At 37.3% G+C, this 20404-nt stretch overlaps 1 protein-coding gene across 1 annotated transcript in view; it reads right to left on the minus strand.

The window, feature by feature from the left end:
- The window catches only part of LOC128662324 (protein mono-ADP-ribosyltransferase TIPARP-like), a 101915-nt gene that overhangs the window by 13027 nt on the left and 68484 nt on the right, over window positions 1-20404 (minus strand). Inside the window, exon 5 of the mRNA XM_053716128.1 lies at window positions 7594-7857. Within this exon, the coding sequence (XP_053572103.1) occupies window positions 7594-7857 (264 nt within the window). The remainder of the gene's footprint in view (window positions 1-7593; window positions 7858-20404) is intronic.

Raw genomic sequence — 20404 nt, forward strand, 5'->3', positions numbered from 1 at the left:
AAGTTATTACTAAGCAGGTCAAACTGAAGTCTTAAATCTTCAAACAATGCTAAATGACCAGATTCCATAAAGAATTGAGATATATTTTTAAGGCCTTTACGTTCCCAAGACCTAAAAACTTCCTGGTTATTACCTGGAGAAAATTCTGGATTGCCTATTATTGGTAAATATTCCGAAAGAGAATAGTCTATTCCGATCAAAATACATAATCTCTGCCAAGAGAAAATTATATTCTTAAATGATATTAGATTTTGAATATTACTCGGCAAATCTTTGGGCCTAATATGTAGCAGAGCTTTAAGAGAAAAGGGGGAAACACAATACTTCTCCAGCTCCTGAGTGGAAAACCAACTCGTCTCTGTCAACCAATCTAGCGCGATTTTCCCTAGGGCTGCTAAGTTATAAAGCTTAATATTAGGCAAGGCTAATCCAGCACAATCACGAGGTTGCATTAACTTTTCTAATGCAATACGTGTTTTTTTCATCCCAGACCAGATAAAATGGGAAAAACTAGAATTTAGACTCCTCAAATCTGCATTGTTTAAAATTAATGGTAAATTCTGGAGGGCAAAAAGTAACCGTGGAAATATAATCATTTTAATTAAATTGACCTTTGCCGAAATTGACAGAGGGAGAGCTGTCCAAAGTTTTAAATCTGAATGTATTTTCTGCAGTAAAACATGAAAATTCAATTCATACCACTTAAATGGATTTTTATGTAGATAAATCCCTAAATATCTAAGAGACTCTACTTCGTTAAAACCAGAATTAACTTTATTACCCGGTGTTTTATATAGCCATAATAACTTGCTTTTATTCTGGTTCACTTTGTAGCCGGCAAACGAACTAAAAAAGACCAAACATTCCATCAGCGCTGGAATAGCTTTAGTAGTGTTATATAGACAGACTAAAAGATCGTCTGCATACAGTAACGTTTTAAAAACTACTTGGCCCAACGTGATCCCTTCAAGTACATCTCTCAGCCGGATCGCAAGAGGTTCCAAGGCTAGATTAAAAAGAAGCAGAGACAAGGGACATCCTTGGCGGGTGCCTTTTTTTAATCTTATCCCGGGTGTTAATGTGTTATTAATCAAGAGGAAGAGATAGGACTATGGTATAGATTATATACAAAATCCAAAAACTGATTTTTAAATCCAAATTTTTGTAGAGTTTGAAAAAGATATTCCCATTCGATCGAATGAAATGCCTTAACTGCATCAAGTGTTAACAGTGCAATATCATGTTCAAATTGTTTGCTGATATTTCTATTAAAGCTCCAAATGTAGTCTATGAGAGTGGTAATGTTCCGCATATTTTTGGAAACATTTCTAGATATCATGAAGCCTGATTGGTCAAAAGGGATAACTTTATCAAGACATAACATACACCTGGAGGAGATAATAGTGGTTAATAACTTGTAATCTACATTGAGGACTGAAATAGGTCTATATGAAGTCAGATCTTCTCTATCTTTATCTTTTTTTAAGGATCAAAGAGACATTGGCCGCCGAGAAATATTCTGAAAAGGGGTTGCTATCCGAAAAGTAGTTATTAAATACATTTGCCAGGGAAGGTTTAAATTCCTCTATCAGTATTTTATAGAATTCTGCCTGGAGGCCGTCTGGACCAGCAGCCTTATTTAGTTTAGTTTTTTCAATTGCCTTTTCTATCTCCTCTATTGATATCGGGGCATTGAGTTTATCAAGTAAATCTTCAGGGACCGAAGGGAGTTCAATTTGGGTCCAGAATTTCTCTTGATTTTGTACATTATTACAAGAGTAAGTATAAAGATTTTGATAATATGTATAGAAAGTATTGCTAATCTGGGATAATTCCGTATATCTTTTATCTTTATCTCTAATAGCTAGAATAAGATTTTTTTTTTTACTGCTCTTGACTAATTTGGCAAGATACTTAGCAGAGTATCCATAATATCCTTTAAAGCGCAAGTTTAATTTTGCTTCTTCTTCAAGAGATTCTTGTTTGAGAAATATATCCCTTTCCTGTTTCGCTCGACAATAACTTTCCCAGTGCAGATGCGTTGAGTCACGCATAATTTTCCTGTAACAATTCCTAACTTGATTGGCTAATTGTACTTTTCTCATGTTATTTTTCTTCTTCTTTTTACACATGAAAGCCTTTATTTCTCCTCTTAGATATGCTTTCGAAGCTTCCCAAAAGGTTTCAATTTTATGGAAATAAGATATATTATGGGTACAATAGTCTTTCCACTTTTGCTTCAGCCATAGCCTAAATCTATTATTTTTATACATATATCGCGGGAAAAAGAAAGAGTGGTTAAACCCCATCTGTTTTACCTTAGAATGAAATGCTACCAAGACTACCGCATGGTCCGATATTATTATATCTCCAATTTCCACATCTATTTTTTGCAGTGACAGAGTTTCAGAAACCAGAATAAAATCAATTCTTGAGAATGTCCTACATGTTTTAGATTCACAAGTAAACCTACGCTGATCAGGATTATAGAGTCTCCAAACATCAACTATTTTTAATTGATGACAAAACTTTTTCATATATTTAGCTTGTTCATTATATGTAGATAGATTCTTTTTTGAGAATCTATCTAGTTCTAGACAGAGTGAAAGATTAAAATCGCCACCAATAATCAAGTTATCAAGTACAAAAGGGAATAGTTTCGTTTTTAATTTTTCCCAAAATATTTTAGAAAAACATTCGGAGCATATATATTGCAAAAAAAAACATATTTCAAACTATTGATTTGTACTTGTAAGATGATATATCTGGCTTCCGGGTCTAATTCCATCTGCAATATTTGATATGTTAAATTTTTGCTAAAAAGAATGGCAACCCCCAGTTTCCTTCCTTTGCACGGGGTTGCTATTACTTCCCCTACCCATCTAGTTTTTAGTTTCGGGATCTCAGAATCTTTTAAGTACGTTTCTTGTAAGAAAACTATACTGGGTTTTTGACACCCCGAGTTTTTAATTATAAGTTTCCGCTTCACTGGGTTAGTAATTCCCCCTACGTTCCAGAATTGTACCTTAATTGCGTCTATCATAGCTGACATAGGACCTTAACCCTTTAACCGAAACTCTGTCTTACAGACACTCAATGAACCCATAAACAACCTTTCAGTATATCTTGAACTCAACACGAAACTTCATCCAGATAAGAATATATAAACGACTCTTGTCACTAAGTGTAATGAACGCCCCTCTAAAAAGAAAGGTTAGACTACCATCCCTTATGCTAGTTTTGCGTCTCTCTCTTATTATTCTCTTTCAAGATGTTCTACAGAGCAAGGAGGGGATCGGAGGAGGGAGGGATAGAAAGGCTGAGCGCGGGGGCACAGTGGAGAGAGGGGAAAAAAAATAATAATAATAATAAATAAAAAAAAATATCTTGTATACATACATTGAAGGCTACTGATGTTTTCCTAGATCGACAATTAACTCTGGCCCTGTCTTTTATCCCCCTCTAGACTCAATAAATTATTTTGCTTTCAAAGCATCTAAAAAAACCAGGTTATTTCCATTATCATCGACAATAATCTTGGCGGGGTATAGCAAGCGTGCTTTGATTCCCATATTTATCATTCTTGTACAGAGTGGGGACATAAGCTTTCTTTTCTGCACAGTTTCATTTGAGAAATCTTGAAATAAAAGAATTTTCTTGTCACCAATAGTAAAATTTTCAAACTTCCTGTATAATCTAAACATTTCTACTTTGTCCTGAAATTTTAAGACCTTAAATATCCTATTCCTGGGTATACCCTTCTCTAAATATTTTTTCGGTCCTACTCTATGTGCTCTTTCTATAGATAGAGGGAGAGTATGTGGGGGGAAGCCTAAGGCCTGAGGTAATGTTGGAGAGGTGAATTCCATTAGATTTTCAAACTCCGAAGTTTCAGGGATACCCAAAATTCTAATATTATTGCGTCTGGAGCGATCTTCTTGATCCTCCAGACGCGCTTCCATGTTTTGGATTTTTGAGAGTTGTTTTGCTAACAGGCTTTCTTGTGTATTAACTACATCCTCTAGTGCAGATATCCTGTCTTCAGCTTCTGCTATCCTAGTGGCAAATTGTTTTACCTCTAAGTTAAGAGTGGTAAGTTCTGTTGCTATACCATTTAATTCTTTTTTGATTATTTCAAATTGCGGGGTGAAGAGGTTACTAAGCTGGGCTAGTAGAGTGTGATTATCAGTGGGGGCGGGCAGGATATCACTGGAGTCTAAACTTGAGTCAGCCCCTTTATTATTTTTCTTTTCTCTAGATTTAACTGGCATTTTTATGCCGTGTTGATTACTCTGTGTGAAGTATTTTGCTATAAAGATTTAAAAACTGTGACATACAGAAAAAACACAATTCTAAACACTCTAGTGCTCTAACAAGGTGCTATATAACCAAACAGCACAAAAAAAAAGGAAAAAACAAATCTCTTACGTTTTTCTCACTTATCTGAGAGTAGGTGTGAGGGAGTGAAGAAGTGATAACTTATGAAGAAGATAACTATTCTATATCTTTATACATTTTTTTTAAAAAAAAATTTAAGTTCCAAAATGTGAATAGGATGGAACCATACTTAATATATAGGGCCGTGAAAATATCTGCAAAAAACTAAAAAAGTGTACCGGCCTATTAAAAAAAAAACTTATTAGAATATCCAACACTATATAACTAAAAGCTTCTGTTACTATATTACATCCAAAAAAAAAACCTTCTTGAGCTCAAGTAATTGATGGTATAATTTGTAACACCTGTATTTATCTAACACCCAGCATATACAGTACAATCTTAGAATAGCATACTATTACATCAAAAACAGTTATTTTGTATAACTTCCAGCTCAGTTATAAAAACCATCTCTCTTAGTACTAAAGAGATAGATAACTGATCCACCAGAGAGTCTTGATTCAATATTCCTAGGCTTTTGCCAGCCTTTATAGTTCTCTGTTTAGGGCTGTTATAGCCTTGTTAAAAAAGAAATGTTCTTTCCGATAATTCGCCCTTAGCAGAACGGAGTAGAAAAAAAAAACAAAGAAAAGCAAACAAGCACACAAGCAGCCATTATCGCTCCATTTTCTTTTTGGTAGGTTAGTTAGCCAACTTCTTAGTTCAATTATGCCCCTTTTGTAGACGAGATAACTCTTAAGAATATTTCTTAATTAGTTACCCAATATACGGTTACCGTCCTCCTGGGTGTGCTGGTTTGTGCCGCGATTCCCCTTTGTTCTGTGGATGTGGCAACCTGGGGTCCTTTGAAGCCTTGTAATCCTTTACAGATCCTCGATCGTCACCGTGTGACTCTCAGATGTGTTTTCTGGAAGAACGCCAGGCAGCAGGGAGTGACGCCCCCGCATCCCTCCGCGTCAGTGACACTCCGGCTGTCCGGCCTCCTCCAGTTGCTCCGTTAGACCCGGACTAGTACGCCCAACCAGGGGGCTCCGGTCTCTTTCTCTGTTCCCCAGCAACAGGTAGGTATACGAGATCCGCCAGCAACAACCCAGTCCCCGCTCTGGTATAGGACAAGGAAAAGAAAAGACTTTTAAAGGCGGTCCACAGGTGGCAATTTCAGCAGACGGGACTAGGAGCGTATTCGCTCTCAGGGGTTTCCAACGAACTCTGCCAGTCTTCTCCGCAGAGTAGTAGCCCTCACAAGCCGGTGTGGGGACGGCCACGGGCTGCAACGCTATGGGGTAAATGGTAGATAGAGCTCCTCCTCCACCGGAAACCCCACTCCCAGTTCTGCAACAATTTAGTACATTTAATAACTGTCAAACTGACTTTATTCTTGATCTTCTTGAGACTGTATTAAGATGCAATTGTTTCCTATTCCAGGATGAATTTTATATCCAACGATAGGGCACAGCTATGGGGTCCAATGTCGCCCCAACCTACGCTAATATATTTATGAACATCTTCGAAGAGAAATTCATTTTTGAGAATGGTCTCTCTGTTCTATGTGGCGCCACCTGGTGGCGCTACATAGACGATATATTTGGCGTGTGGTTGGGCAACATTGGATCCCTATGGGACTTTGTTAATCAGCTGAATAGTGCAACCAGACACATAAAGTTCAGTCTTAAACATAGTGACGAAAGCATGGAATTTTTGGACATCAAGATTTATAAATCTGGTTATGGCTTTGGGACAGATTTACATGTAAAATCTACTGCTAAAAATAGCCTGCTCCATTTTCATAGCTTTCACCCTGAGTCCCTTAAGAAGTCATTGCCCCGTAGTCAACTCCTAAGAGTTAGGAGAATCCTATCTGACAACACGCTTGTTAAACAGAGATTGAATGAAATGGGTGAAAAATTTAAATATAGGGGTTACCCTCCTGAGTTGGTAGACAAAGATATCAAGGAAGTGGCGTCACTACCTAGAAATAGCTTGCTATTATTTAAAGGGCCTCTGTTCAGTATGCTCTTGCCCTTGCGTTGTCTCAGACTTGTTTGTTAGTTCCTGTGTTCCAGTTCCTGTGTATTACCTGGTTTGTCTGACATCCCTTCTGGTTACTGATCCCTGGATTGTTCCTGACTCTGCTCTTTTCCTAGTTCCTGATCCAGGCTCGTCTGACTACTCGCTGTGGCTCCTGACTCGGCACATCTGACTACCAGCTCTGGCTTTGACTCCTGGCTTGTCATTTGGCTTGTGGACTTTTTATTATTTTTTTGTTATTAATAAAGGTGTGATTATTTTTACACTTCACGTCTCAGTCTGATTCCTGGTACCCTGACAGTCACAAGTAGCAGAACACTGAAATAGGGCTTGGAAGGAGTCAGGAGCAAAATGGTAGGGAATTTTATATATATTTTTTTGGGCTAACTATAGCAATAATCAAAAAACGAACTTAGTGACTGCATTAAGGTTATAATGAGAAATGAAAGATTGTGTTCAATACAGGATAACTTTACCATCACTTTTCAAGTTACAGAATTTTTTTAATAGATTGGGACCGCCACATTTTTTACGTAAAAACAAGAGGCATTTAGTGTTCATTTAAGTTATGGAAAAGTAGATTTAGGAGTTATTTGCAGGAGCTTGTTACAGAGAGGATGGTGTATTCAAGAATATACTTCACATATTGGTGGTATCAACAAAGACTCTAATGGAGTTTAAAAATGCCTGGAACATGCATCAAGCTATTCTAAAAACGGACTATTTTTAGTCTAAACATGAGCAGCAGGAGAGAGTTACTTCTTGTACACATGAGATTCACATCTTAAATATGGTGACTCATTAACATAAAAATTGGACTCAAGTTGTGCTTATGCTTCGATATAGGGAGCAAAATCCCAATTTGCGGCATTAACCTTCCAACACCCTTGGTATAAGGTGATGACTCAAAAGTTAATACTTCCTTACACAACAAAGCAACCACTTGGGGTTAGATTTATCAAGGGGCAAATGCCCTTATCGGTTGAGCCTGCAACTGATATTTATGAATATTTATGAAACAGCGATTTAAACCACTGCTACCTAAACCCTCTTTGATTAGATAGATAGATAGATAGATAGATAGATAGATAGATAGATAGATAGATCTATGGATAGATACTCTAAGGAATCCCACATTTAAGTATATATTTATTCTTATTTTCTCACCTTACATATTTCTCCCACTGAAAGTAATTCTGAATTCTTGACATCTGCATAATTATATATTGAGTTTCGGGCATTGTCTTATGGAAATGGAAGTATGCATGATAAAACTCCTTGTCTTTGCTACTCAGACTTATTTTCTCATAGGTTGAAGATGGGTTGGTAATTGTCCATGTCTCTGGGTAAGGATTCCTAAATGTTGTTTGGTTTGGGGGCTGTAAGTCATCACAAGGGAGGGAACTCATTTTCAAAGGATTAGAGAGAGCCCTAGAAAGACAAGAACATAGGGGTGTTATTGAGTCAGATATAGCTCCAATTCTTATTATGCTTATGTTATTGAAATATGACAAAGTTCATACATATAAGACCTAACATGTGATACTGTATTTCATTTTAGTAATTAACTTTGTAGGGTAACAACATAAATGTAAAGAAAATATGAGTCTACTTCCTGGAAGTTTGTTTTTGAAGTGTTTCAACGTTTCAGCCTATCCATTCCATTCATCAGGCTTTACAGCTCATTGGTTAAAGGGATATAAAACCCAACATTTTTCTTTTGTAATTCCGATACAACATACAATTTTAAACAAATTTCCAATGTACTTCTATTATCACATTTTCTGTTTTCTTGTTATCCTTTGTTAAAAAGCAGGAAGATAAGCTTGGAAGTGTGCACGTGGCTGCAGAACTATATGGCAGCAGTTATGTAACAATGTTATACATTAGCAAGAGCACTAGATAGCAGCACTATTTCCTGTCATGTAGAGCTCCAGAAATGTGCACGCTACCTATCCAGATATCTCTTCAACAAATAATAACATGAGAATGAAGCAAATTTGATAATAGAAGTAAAGCGGAAACTTTTTTTAAATTGTATTCATCTGAAAAATTATAGAAAGAATGTGGGTTTCATGTCCCTTTAACACAAAAGTAAAAACACAATGGTGCTATGAATCTGTATTTTCTATTGAACTGCAGTTTCTAAGTAGAATGAAAACATAAGTGTTCAATTTCATAATTAAATAATAAAAACAAATTATGGGCTAGATTATGAGTGGAGCGCAAACGATTGCACGCAAGCGATTTCGGGGTTTTGCGATCGTTTGTACACAGGTTAAATTGCGCTCGCATTACAAGTTGAAAGTAAAGGTGATCGCTCGAGTTCAATCGCAATTTACACTAGAATGATTACCGTAACCTCAGAACTCTGGTTAACAGTTTTGCGAAACTAAAAAGTGTCACAAAACACATCAAAGCACATTACAAAGTACACTTACACTTATAATAACACTATCTGATAAAAAATATTCAAGAAAATAATTCCACAAAAAAGTTATAAGGGCTCAGAAGATATGTGGTCTCAGGTGTTAAAAAAACAGGCAGGCAAACATCTTTAACATAAAGATACATTCATATACATGTCTAAAGATGTATTTGTATGTGTATATATATATATATATATATATATATATAGAAACTTTCATGAAAAGAAGAGGCACTCACAGGACTTAATTAACACAAAATTTATTAATGGCTCATTAATTCAGTCAGTCAACGTTTCGGTCCTCACAGGGATCTTTATCAAGACTTTTCTCCGTAAGAGGATGTGTATAGTATTCAGCGGTGAACCATTAATACATTTTGTGTAATTAAGTCCTGTGAGTGCCTCTTCTTTTCATGAAAGTTTCTGCCTATCTACCATAGAGTGCACCCAGGCAACACAACTTACAGTGAGTGCTTGGATTCCAAAACTAGAGAATATATATATAAAATTCATGAAGCTATCAAAAATAAAGATAAAATCATGGAAGAATGGTTAGCTGGCAATGGCAAAGGATGTAGATCAAGCAACTGTTGGCCAATGGGAAGAAAAGCTCAAAATCCTTAAGGAACCATACGCTACAAAAGAAATCTACAATGGCGTTGAAACTGGCCTATTCTTTAGGTTGTTACCTTCAAAAACTCTGGCTGTTAAACGTGAAAAGTGCACAGGAGGAAAGTTATCCAAGGAAAGATTGACGGTGTTCCTCTGTGGAAACATGGACGGGAGATTGGAGAAGCCTCTTGTGATTGGTAAGGCAGCAAAGCCACGTTGCTTCAAAAACATAGACACTACACAGCTTCCCGTTATTTGGCGTGCAAATAAAAAAGCCTGGATGACAGCAGAACTAATGTCTTAATGGCTCAGGATTTTTGACAGAAAAATGAAGAGAGAAGGTCATAAAGTCATCCTGTTTTTGGATAACGCTACATGCCATCCGCATCTGAAACTTAGCAATGTAAAATTAGCCTGGTTCCCTGCAAACACAACAAGCATAAAACAGCCAATGGACCAAGGTGTTATCTATACCATGAAGACGCACTATAGAAAATTATTGCTACACTCCTTGGTTGCAAACACACAGAATGTACACCAGCTTGCCAAGTCCATAACAGTCTTTGATGCTGTCAACTGGATTTCTATGGCACGCAAGGCTATTTCTGCTACCATTTGCAAGTGCTTTGTAAAAGCTGGTTTCTTTAATTCAAACAGGAACGATAATGAAAAATTGCCAGAAATAATACAGGTGACTGTAGAAGAAAACAATGATATTCGTTCATTATTCCAGCAAGGAGGTCTTGTTGACAGTGAAATAGACCATTACATTGACATAGACAAAGAACTTGCAACGAAAAGCACATTTACAAATGCTGTGGAACTTTTAGATCAACAACAAGACAGTGATGAGAACATGGATGAAGATGAAAGTGCTAAAACCACAGAAATTTCCAGTGAGCCATAGATCAAAAGTTACCAAGATGCTCTAGAGAAAGTTCACCAGTTGCAAGAGTTTGCATTATTTAATAACTGCCCGGAGCTTCTAGAACCAATAATATCCATTAGACATTTAATTGAAAAAAGGATAACCAATGTCCCAAGAAAACAGGCAACATTATTGGGAATGTGGGGACAAGTAAACCAATAAAGGTATGTACAGTAAAAACATACAATAGACAGTAACTGTAGTACACTATCTAAATACAGTACAGTACTGTATAAGAGTATGTAAAGCTTAAATACAGTACTGTACTGTTTTTTAGTACAGTGCTGTACATTATTTAACAGTACTGTTGAATGTTTTGTTTATGATCATTATTTCTGATGACTAACTACTGTATTTTGCTGTTTTAGAACACACTGGCCTGTTCCAGATCATTCTGTATCCGGACCTTCAAGCAAGATCTCTCCAGCAACAATACAGTACAGTATTGAACTTGATTAAAAAAGTAATCTATGTAAACACTGTCTCCATCTGCAGCTACAAACATTTTAAAGTACAGTACTGGACTGGATTACAAAAACATAACACACACTATACAGTACTGAACTTTAAAATGTTTGCATAAGATGTGATTGTATTAGTGGGAATTGTGCACAATACTGTATATACAGTACTGTAGCTGTAATTGTACTGCATACTGTATTTAGAAGAGTTGAAGTTTGTGCATTACAGTAATTGTGAACAAAGTTGATGCAACAATTAATATTTTACACTTAATAATGTTCAGTACTGTATTTGTATAGAATACAGTTGATGTCTTCATAGCCATTTTCTGTTAGAATGAAAAAGTACTGTAGTAAAGTACTGTACAGTAAATCCAGATACTGTACTGTACAGGTGTACACTAAAAATGTTATAGTACGTACAGGTAGAGTACAGTACCTGTGTTTTTATTTTCAGCAGTTGTACACTATTTTATGTACATTATTTTATTTACAGTACTTGTACTGTATTTTTATTTACAGTATTTTATTTACAGTACTGTACTGTATTTTTATTTACAGTATTTTATTTACAGTACTGTACTGTATTTTTATTTACAGTATTTTATTTACAGTACTGTACTTTAAAATGTTTGAATAAGATTTGATTATTAGTGGGCATTGCGTTCAATAGATACTGTGGGGCCCATTTATCAAGCTCCGAGTGGAGCTTGAGGGCCCATGTTTCTGGCGAGTCTTCAGGCTCGCCAAAAACACCAGTTATGAAGCAGCAGTCTAAAGAGACATCGCCGCAATTCAAACTGATAGAGTACGATCGGGTTGATTGACACCCCGTGCTGGCGGCCGATCGGCCGCGAATCTGCAGGGGGCGGCGTTGCGCCAGCAGCTCACAAGAACTGCTGGTGCAATGCTGAAAACGCAGAGCGTATTGCTCTCCGCATTCAGCGAGGTCTGTCGGACCTGATCCGCACTGTCGAATCAGGTTCCGACAGACCTTTGTTAAATAGGGGCCTCTACCTGTAATTGTACTGTATTATAAGAGTTGAAGTTTGTGTATTACAGTACAGTAATTATGAACAAAGTTGATGCAACAATTAATCTTTTAGTAATGTTCAGTACTGTATCATTTTCTGTTAGAATAAAAAAGTACTGAAGTACAGTACTGTAAAAATAAATGCAGATACTGTACTGTATAGAACAGGTGCACACTAAAAAAGTACGTACAGGCAGAGTACAGTATAGTACCTGTATTTTATTAACAGTACTTGCACAGGTATTTTTATTTTCAATATTTTACTGTATTTACAGTACTGTAGTTTAAAATGTTTGCATATTACTGTCTGTGATTATTAGTGGGCATTGCGCACAATAGATACTGTAGCTGTAATTGTACTGTATTTAGAAGAGTTTACGTTTGTGTACTGTATTACTGCACTTGTGAACCAAGTTGATGCAACAATTACAGGTAATCTTTTACCGGTAATAATGTTCAGTACTGTACCATTTTCTGTTAGAATAAAAAAGTACTGTAGTACAGAACTGTAAAAATAAATCCAGATACAGTACTGTACAGTACAGGTGTACACTAAAAAATAAAAGCACGTACATGTAGAGTACAGTACTGTACCTGTATTTTTATTTTTACAGTACTGTATTTTACTGCACATTATTTTTTTAAAAAAATACCTGTTTTGGGGGGAATTGTGCACAATAGATACTGCACCTGTAGATGTCATTGTCATTTAGAAGAGTTAAAGTTTGTGTATTACTGAACAGTAACTGATGCAACAAATAATCTTTTAATACAGTACTGTACTGTGTTTGGCCTAGATTTGGAGTTTGGCGTTAGCCGTGAAAACCAGCGTTAGAGGCTCCTAACGCTGGTTTTAGGCTAACTCCGGTATTTGGAGTCACTCAAAATAGGGTCTAACGCTTACTTTTCAGCCGCGACTTTTCCATACCGCAGATCCCCTTACGTCAATTGCGTATCCTATCTTTTCAATGGGATCTTTCTAACTCCGGTATTTAGAGTCGTGTCTGAAGTGAGCGTTAGACATCTAACGACAAAACTCCAGCCGCAGGAAAAAAGTCAGTAGTTAAGAGCTTTCTGGGCTAACGCCGGTTTATAAAGCTCTTAACTACTGTGCTCTAAAGTACACTAACACCCATAAACTACCTATGTACCCCTAAACCGAGGTCCCCCCACATCGCCGCCACTCGATTACATTTTTTTAACCCCTAATCTGCCGACCGCCACCTACGTTATACTTATGTACCCCTAATCTGCTGCCCCTAACACCGCCGACCCCTGTATTATATTTATTAACCCCTAATCTGCCCCCCACAACGTCGCCGCCAGCTACCTACAATAATTAACCCCTAATCTGCCGACCGCAAAGCGCCGCCACCTACATTATAGCTATGTACCCCTAATCTGCTGCCCCTGACACCGCGGACCCCTATATTATATTTATTAACCCCTAATCTGCCCCCCACAACGTCGCCGCCAGCTACCTACAATAATTAACCCCTAATCTGCCGACCGCAAAGCGCCGCCACCTACGTTATACTTATGTACCCCTAATCTGCTGCCCCTAACACCGCCGACCCCTATATTATATTTATTAACCCCTAATCTGCCCCCCTCAACGTCGCCTCCACCTGCCTACACTTATTAACCCCTAATCTGCCGAGCGGACCTGAGCGCTACTATAATAAAGTTATTAACCCCTAATCCGCCTCACTAACCCTATAATAAATAGTATTAACCCCTAATCTGCCCTCCCTAACATCGCCGACACCTAACTTCAATTATTAACCCCTAATCTGCCGACCGGAGCTCACCGCTATTCTAATAAATGTATTAACCCCTAAAGCTAAGTCTAACCCTAACACTAACACCCCCCTAACTTAAATATAATTTTATTCTAACGAAATAAATTAACTCTTATTAAATAAATTATTCCGATTTAAAGCTAAATACTTACCTGTAAAATAAATCCTAATATAGCTACAATATAAATTATAATTACATTGTAGCTATTTTAAGATTAATATTTATTTTACAGGCAACTTTGTAATTATTTTAACCAGGTACAATAGCTATTAAATAGTAAGAACTATTTAATAGTTACCTAGTTAAAATAATTACAAAATTACCTGTAAAATAAATCCTAACCTAAGTTACAATTAAACCTAACACTATACTATCATTAAATTAATTAAATAAAATACCTACAATTACCTACAATTAAACCTAACACTACACTATCAATACATTAATTAAATACAATACCTACAAATAAATACATTTAAATAAACTAACTAAAGTACAAAAAATAAAAAAGAACTAAGTTAAAAAAAATAAAAAAATATTTACAAACATAAGAAAAATATTACAACAATTTTAAACTAATTACACCTACTCTAAGCCCCCTAATAAAATAACAAAGACCCCCAAAATAAAAAAATGCCCTACCCTATTCTAAATTACTAAAGTTCAAAGCTCTTTTACCTTACCAGCCCTGAACAGGGCCCTTTGCGGGGCATGCCCCAAAAAGTTCAGCTCTTTTTCCTGTAAAAAAAAACATACAATACCCCCCCCCCCAACATTACAACCCACCACCCACATACCCCTAATCTAACCCAAACCCCCCTTAAATAAACCTAACACTAAGCCCCTGAAGATCTTCTTACCTTGTCTTCACCCTGCCAGGTTCACCGATCGGTCCAGAAGAGCTCCTCCGATGTCCTGATCCAAGCCCAAGCGGGGGGCTGAAGAGGTCCATGGTCCGGCTAAAGTCATCATCCAAGCGGGAGCTGAAGAGGTCCATGATCCGGCTGAAGTCTTCATCCAAGCGGGGCAGAAGAGGTCTTCCATCCGATTGAAGTCTTCATCCAAGCGGGATCTTCTATGGTCATCCATCCGGAGCGGAGCGGCAGGATCCTGAAGACCTCCGACGCGGAACATCCATCCTGGCCGACGACTGAACGACGAATGACGATTCTTTTAAATGACGTCATCCAAGATGGCGTCCCTCGAATTCCGATTGGCTGATAGGATTCTATCAGCCAATCAGAATTAAGGTAGGAATATTCTGATCTGATCCTTTAAATGACGTCATCCAAGATGGCGTCCCTCGAATTCCGATTGGCTGATAGGATTCTATCAGCCAATCGGAATTAAGGTAGGAATATTCTGATCAAAAAAAGCCAATCGGATTGAACTTGATTCTGATTGGCTGATTCCATCAGCCAATCAGAATATTCCTACCTTAATTCCGATTGGCTGATAGAATCCTATCAGCCAATCGGAATTCGAGGGACGCCATCTTAGATGACGTCATTTAAAGGAACCGTCATTCGTCGTTCAGTCGTCGGCCAGGATGGATGTTCCGCGTCGGAGGTCTTCAGGATCCTGCCGCTCCACTCCGGATGGATGATCATAGAAGATCCCGCTTGGATGAAGACTTCAATCGGATGGAAGACCTCTTCTGCCCCGCTTGGATGAAGACTTCAGCCGGATCATGGACCTCTTCAGCTCCCGCTTGGATGATGACTTCAGCCGGATCATGGACCTCTTCAGCCCCCCGCTTGGGCTTGGATCAGGACATCGGAGGAGCTCTTCTGGACCGATCGGTGAACCTGGCAGGGTGAAGACAAGGTAGGAAGATCTTCAGGGGCTTAGTGTTAGGTTTATTTAAGGGGGGTTTGGGTTAGATTAGGGGTATGTGGGTGGTGGGTTGTAATGTTGGGGGGGGTATTGTATGGTTTTTTTTACAGGAAAAAGAGCTGAACTTTTTGGGGCATGCCCCGCAAAGGGCCCTGTTCAGGGCTGGTAAGGTAAAAGAGCTTTGAACTTTAGTAATTTAGAATAGGGTAGGGCATTTTGTTATTTTGGGGGTCTTTGTTATTTTATTAGTGGGCTTAGAGTAGGTGTAATTAGTTTAAAATTGTTGTAATATTTTTCTTATGTTTGTAAATATTTTTTTATTTTTTGTAACTAAGTTCTTTTTTATTTTTTGTACTTTAGATAGTTTATTTCATTGTAGTTATTTGTAGGTATTGTATTTAATTTATTTATTGATAGTGTAGTGTTAGGTTTAATTGTAGATAATTATAGGTATTTTATTTAATTAATTTAGTGATAGTGTAGTGGTAGGTTTAATTGTAACTTAGGTTAGGATTTATTTTACAGGTAAATTTGTAATTATTTTAAATATTTTAGCTATTAAATAGTTCTTAACTATTAAATAGCTATTGTACCTGGTTAAAATAATTACAAAGTTGCCTGTAAAATAAATATTAATCCTAAAATAGCTACAATATAATTATAATTTATATTGTAGCTATATTAGGATTTATTTTACAGGTATTTAGCTTTAAATAGGAATAATTTATTTAATAAGAGTTAATTAATTTCGTTAGATTAAAATTATATTTAAGTTAGGGGGGTGTTAGTGTTAGGGTTAGACTTAGCTTTAGGGGTTAATACATTTATTAGAATAGCGGTGAGCTCCGGTCGGCAGATTAGGGGTTAATAATTGAAGTTAGGTGTCGGCGATGTTAGGGAGGGCAGATTAGGGGTTAATACTATTTATTATAGGGTTAGTGAGGCGGATTAGGGGTTAATAACTTTATTATAGTAGCGCTCAGGTCCGCTCGGCAGATTAGGGGTTAATTATTGTAGGTAGCTGGCTGCGACGTTGTGGGGGGCAGGTTAGGGGTTAATAAATATAATATAGGGGTCGGCGTTGTTAGGGGCAGCAGATTAGGGGTACATAAGGATAATGTAAGTAGCGGCGGTTTACTGAGCGGCAGATTAGGGGTTAAAAATAAAATGCAGGTGTCAGCGATAGCGGGGGCGGCAGATTAGGGGTTAATAAGTGTAAGGTTAGGGGTGTTTAGACTCGGGGTACATGTTAGGGTGTTAAGTGCAGACGTAGGAAGTGTTTCCCCATAGCAAACAATGGGGCTGCGTTAAGAGCTGAACGCGGCTTTTTTGCAGGTGTTAGGTTTTTTTTCAGCTCAAACAGCCCCATTGTTTTCTATGGGGGAATCGTGCACGAGCACGTTTTTGAGGCTGGCCGCTTGTGTAAGCAACTCTGGTATTGAGAGTTGAAGCTGCGTTAAAAATGCTCTACGCTCCTTTTTTGGAGCCTAACGCAGCCTTTATGTGGACTCTCAATACCAGAGTTATTTTTATGGTGCGGCCAGAAAAGAGCCGGCGTTAGATTTTCGGGTCATTACCGACAAAACTCCAAATCTAGCCGTTTGTAAACAATTTATGTTTTCTCACCCATTTTCTGTGTTAGAGAGAAAAAGGTAATTCAGATAAAAAAATAAATGCTGTAATGATTAAGCAGACAAATTGTACTGTCTTTGTTACTTGCATGCAAGAAAAACAAGAAATTGATTCTGATTAGGGATGCACTGATATTGGTACTTTATGGTATGGTGCTGATCCTGAGCATTTGCGCCCAAATGCTCTGATACTGGAACTGACGGTCAGAGGGAGACCTGCAGTGCCGCGAGGGAACATGGAAACGGCTTCCCAGCCAATCAGGAAGCCGGACGGCAGGTCCTGCCGCCCGACTTCCTGATTGGTCAGGAATCCAGTCCTACGCTCCCTTGCGACACTGCAGGTCAGATTGGCTTCATGACCAATACAGTAACATTATTCTGCCATTTTTTAATTTGCGCATGTCAAAAGATGCTCCATCAGTTACTAACTGTATAAGACGGAAACCTGTTCAAGACGGAAAATTTACGTTGTCCGATGCCATTCCGTCTTAAGCAGGTTTCACTGTATATATATATATATATATATATATATATATATATATATATATATATATATATATATATATATTTGTGCTCATAAGTTTACATACCCTGGCAGAATTTATGATTTCTTGGCCATTTTTCAGAGAATATGAATGATAACACAAAAACTTTTTTTATGGTTAGTGTTTGGCTGAAGCCATATATTATCAATCAACTGTGTTTACTCTTTTTAAATCATAATGACAACAGAAACTACCCAAATGACCTTGATCAAAAGTTTATATACCCTGGTGATTTTGGCCTGATAACATGCACACAAGTTGACACAAAGGGGTTTGAATGGCTATTAAAGGTAACCATCCTCACCTGTGATCTGTTTGCTTGTAATTAGTGTGTGTGTATAAAAGGTCAATGAGTTTCTGGACTCCTGACAGACCCTTGCATCTTTCATCCAGTGCTGCACTGACGTTTCTGGATTCTGAGTCATAGGGAAAGAAAAAGAATTGTCAAAGGATCTGTGGGAAAAGGTAGTTGAACTGTATAAAACAGGAAAGGGATATAAAAAGATATCCAAGGAATTGAGAATGCAAATCAGCAGCGTTCAAACTCTAATCAAGAAGTGGAAAATGAGGTGTTCTGTTTGATAACATACTGCATTCATCTTGCCATCAATTCTGACCAAATTTCCTGTGCCTTTGTAGCTCACACATCCCCAAAATATCAGCGATCCACCTCCATGTTTCACAGTAGGAATGGTGTACCTTTCATCATAGGCCTTGTTGACTCCTCTCCAAATGTAGCGTTTAGGATTGTAGCCAAAAAGCTCAATTTTGGTCTCATCACTCCAAATGACTTTGTGCCAGAAGGTTTGAGGCTTGTCTCTGTGTTGTTTGGCGTATTGTAAGCGGGATACTTTGTGGCATTTGCGTAGTAATGGCTTTCTTCTGGCGACTCGACCATGCAGCCCATCTTTTTTCCTGTCAGTTGTGGCTGAAATTTTAGTTGGTCTACCTGACCGTGGTTTGGTTTCAACAGAACCCCTCATTTTCCACTTCTTTATTAGAGTTTGAACACTGCTGATTTGCATTCTCAATTCCTTGGATATCTTTTTATATCCCTTTCCTGTTTTATACAGTTCAACTACCTTTAACCGCAGATCCTTTGACAATTCTTTTGCTTTCCCCATGACTCAGAATCCAGAATCGTCAGTGCAGCACTGGATGAAAGATGCAGGGGTCTATCAGGAGTACAGAAACTCATTGTCTATATATGTGTACATATGTATTTATATGTGTCTATATGTATTTTCAGACATATATACACATATAAACACATAAATACATATGTATACATATAGAAACATATATACAATTGCATTGGAGTCCTTTGCAGTTAAGTAGATAAAAACGTGTAAAAACATATTTATGCAATATTCATTTTTAATAAAGTGTTTAACTATGTATTTACTGTAAATATGTCACATTCCAATGTTCTGCACATAGCAGAATATGTTCTATGTATTTAGCAATAGATATTCCTATTCTAAACCTATATATAATCATGGATATATATATATATATATATATATATATATATATATATATATATATATATATATAGGTATAGCTATATATTGTACCAAAATACCATCAGATATTTGTAGAAATATGTATTTATGAATAAATAGAACATATTTTACTATGTGCAGAACATTGGAATGAGAAATGTTCATATTTTCATGTTGAGTTAGCGTTCATGAGAATATGCGAACAGGTTTTTTCCACTTTTTTTTCTCCATTGACTTCTATAGGGGGAAAGATTATCGCATGGAAGATACTGTAAGTTCAGATTTTTGCGCGCGTTGGGTTAGCCCAAGATTAAAAACTTTTTACTTACAACTTATAATACCAAAGCAACACAACATGCACAAAAAGTTTACGTCAAGTGCAATTAGCACCCTAGCGAAAGCGCTAAATAGTGCTCCACTTATTATCTGCTCCTATATTTGAAACCACTAAAAATTGCAAATAAGAAAATTCACTTCAGTCAGTGTGTAAGTATCCTCAAATCCTGAGGTAATACCACAAAGTGTTCCAGGGAATATGCCAGTAAGAACAATTCTCTATATATACCTTTTAAATGTCACAGAGTATCCTCTGGCATAGTAGTGTACAATGCTTTAGAGTTATTAATCACTTCTGCAGTGAAAAGGGTTAAAACAAATACATTGAGGTTGTAATATAGTCTGATATTTTTAGGGTGGGCTTTCTTTAAGGGGACTTTAGTTTTATGATAGACATATATCACTCAGGAAACAAGTAGTACAGATTATCCTGAATTGATAGACCTCCACATCCACTAATCACAAATGGTCAACCTGAAGTATCCCATCTTCCTGATTCAGAATGTTATGACAGGAGTTTCCTCTAACTTGTAGATTGGAAGGGCTAGCACCGGGAACTTCTGGGACTAAGCTTTTATTTGCTGAAATGTCTTGCATCCATTTTTGCCTATTTGTGAACTGTATCCCTGGATGTATTTCATTGCAGCGTTTGTATTTGCTGTTGCCAACTCCTGCTTTTCTCTGCTACTTACCTGACTACTGATTCTGGCTGACCTTACTCATGTAATTTTCTGCTGTGCTTTGTATTGACCATCCTTTTACTTAAGTACTATAATTGTGCAAGGCTGACCACAAGTTTGTTTCTTGCAGGTGGTCATCAAGCTTTCTGTGTGTCCCATCCTGGACTTAATCTAGGGCTA

Source organism: Bombina bombina, chromosome 6, assembly GCF_027579735.1.
Source record: "Bombina bombina isolate aBomBom1 chromosome 6, aBomBom1.pri, whole genome shotgun sequence".
NCBI classification, from domain to species: domain Eukaryota; kingdom Metazoa; phylum Chordata; class Amphibia; order Anura; family Bombinatoridae; genus Bombina; species Bombina bombina.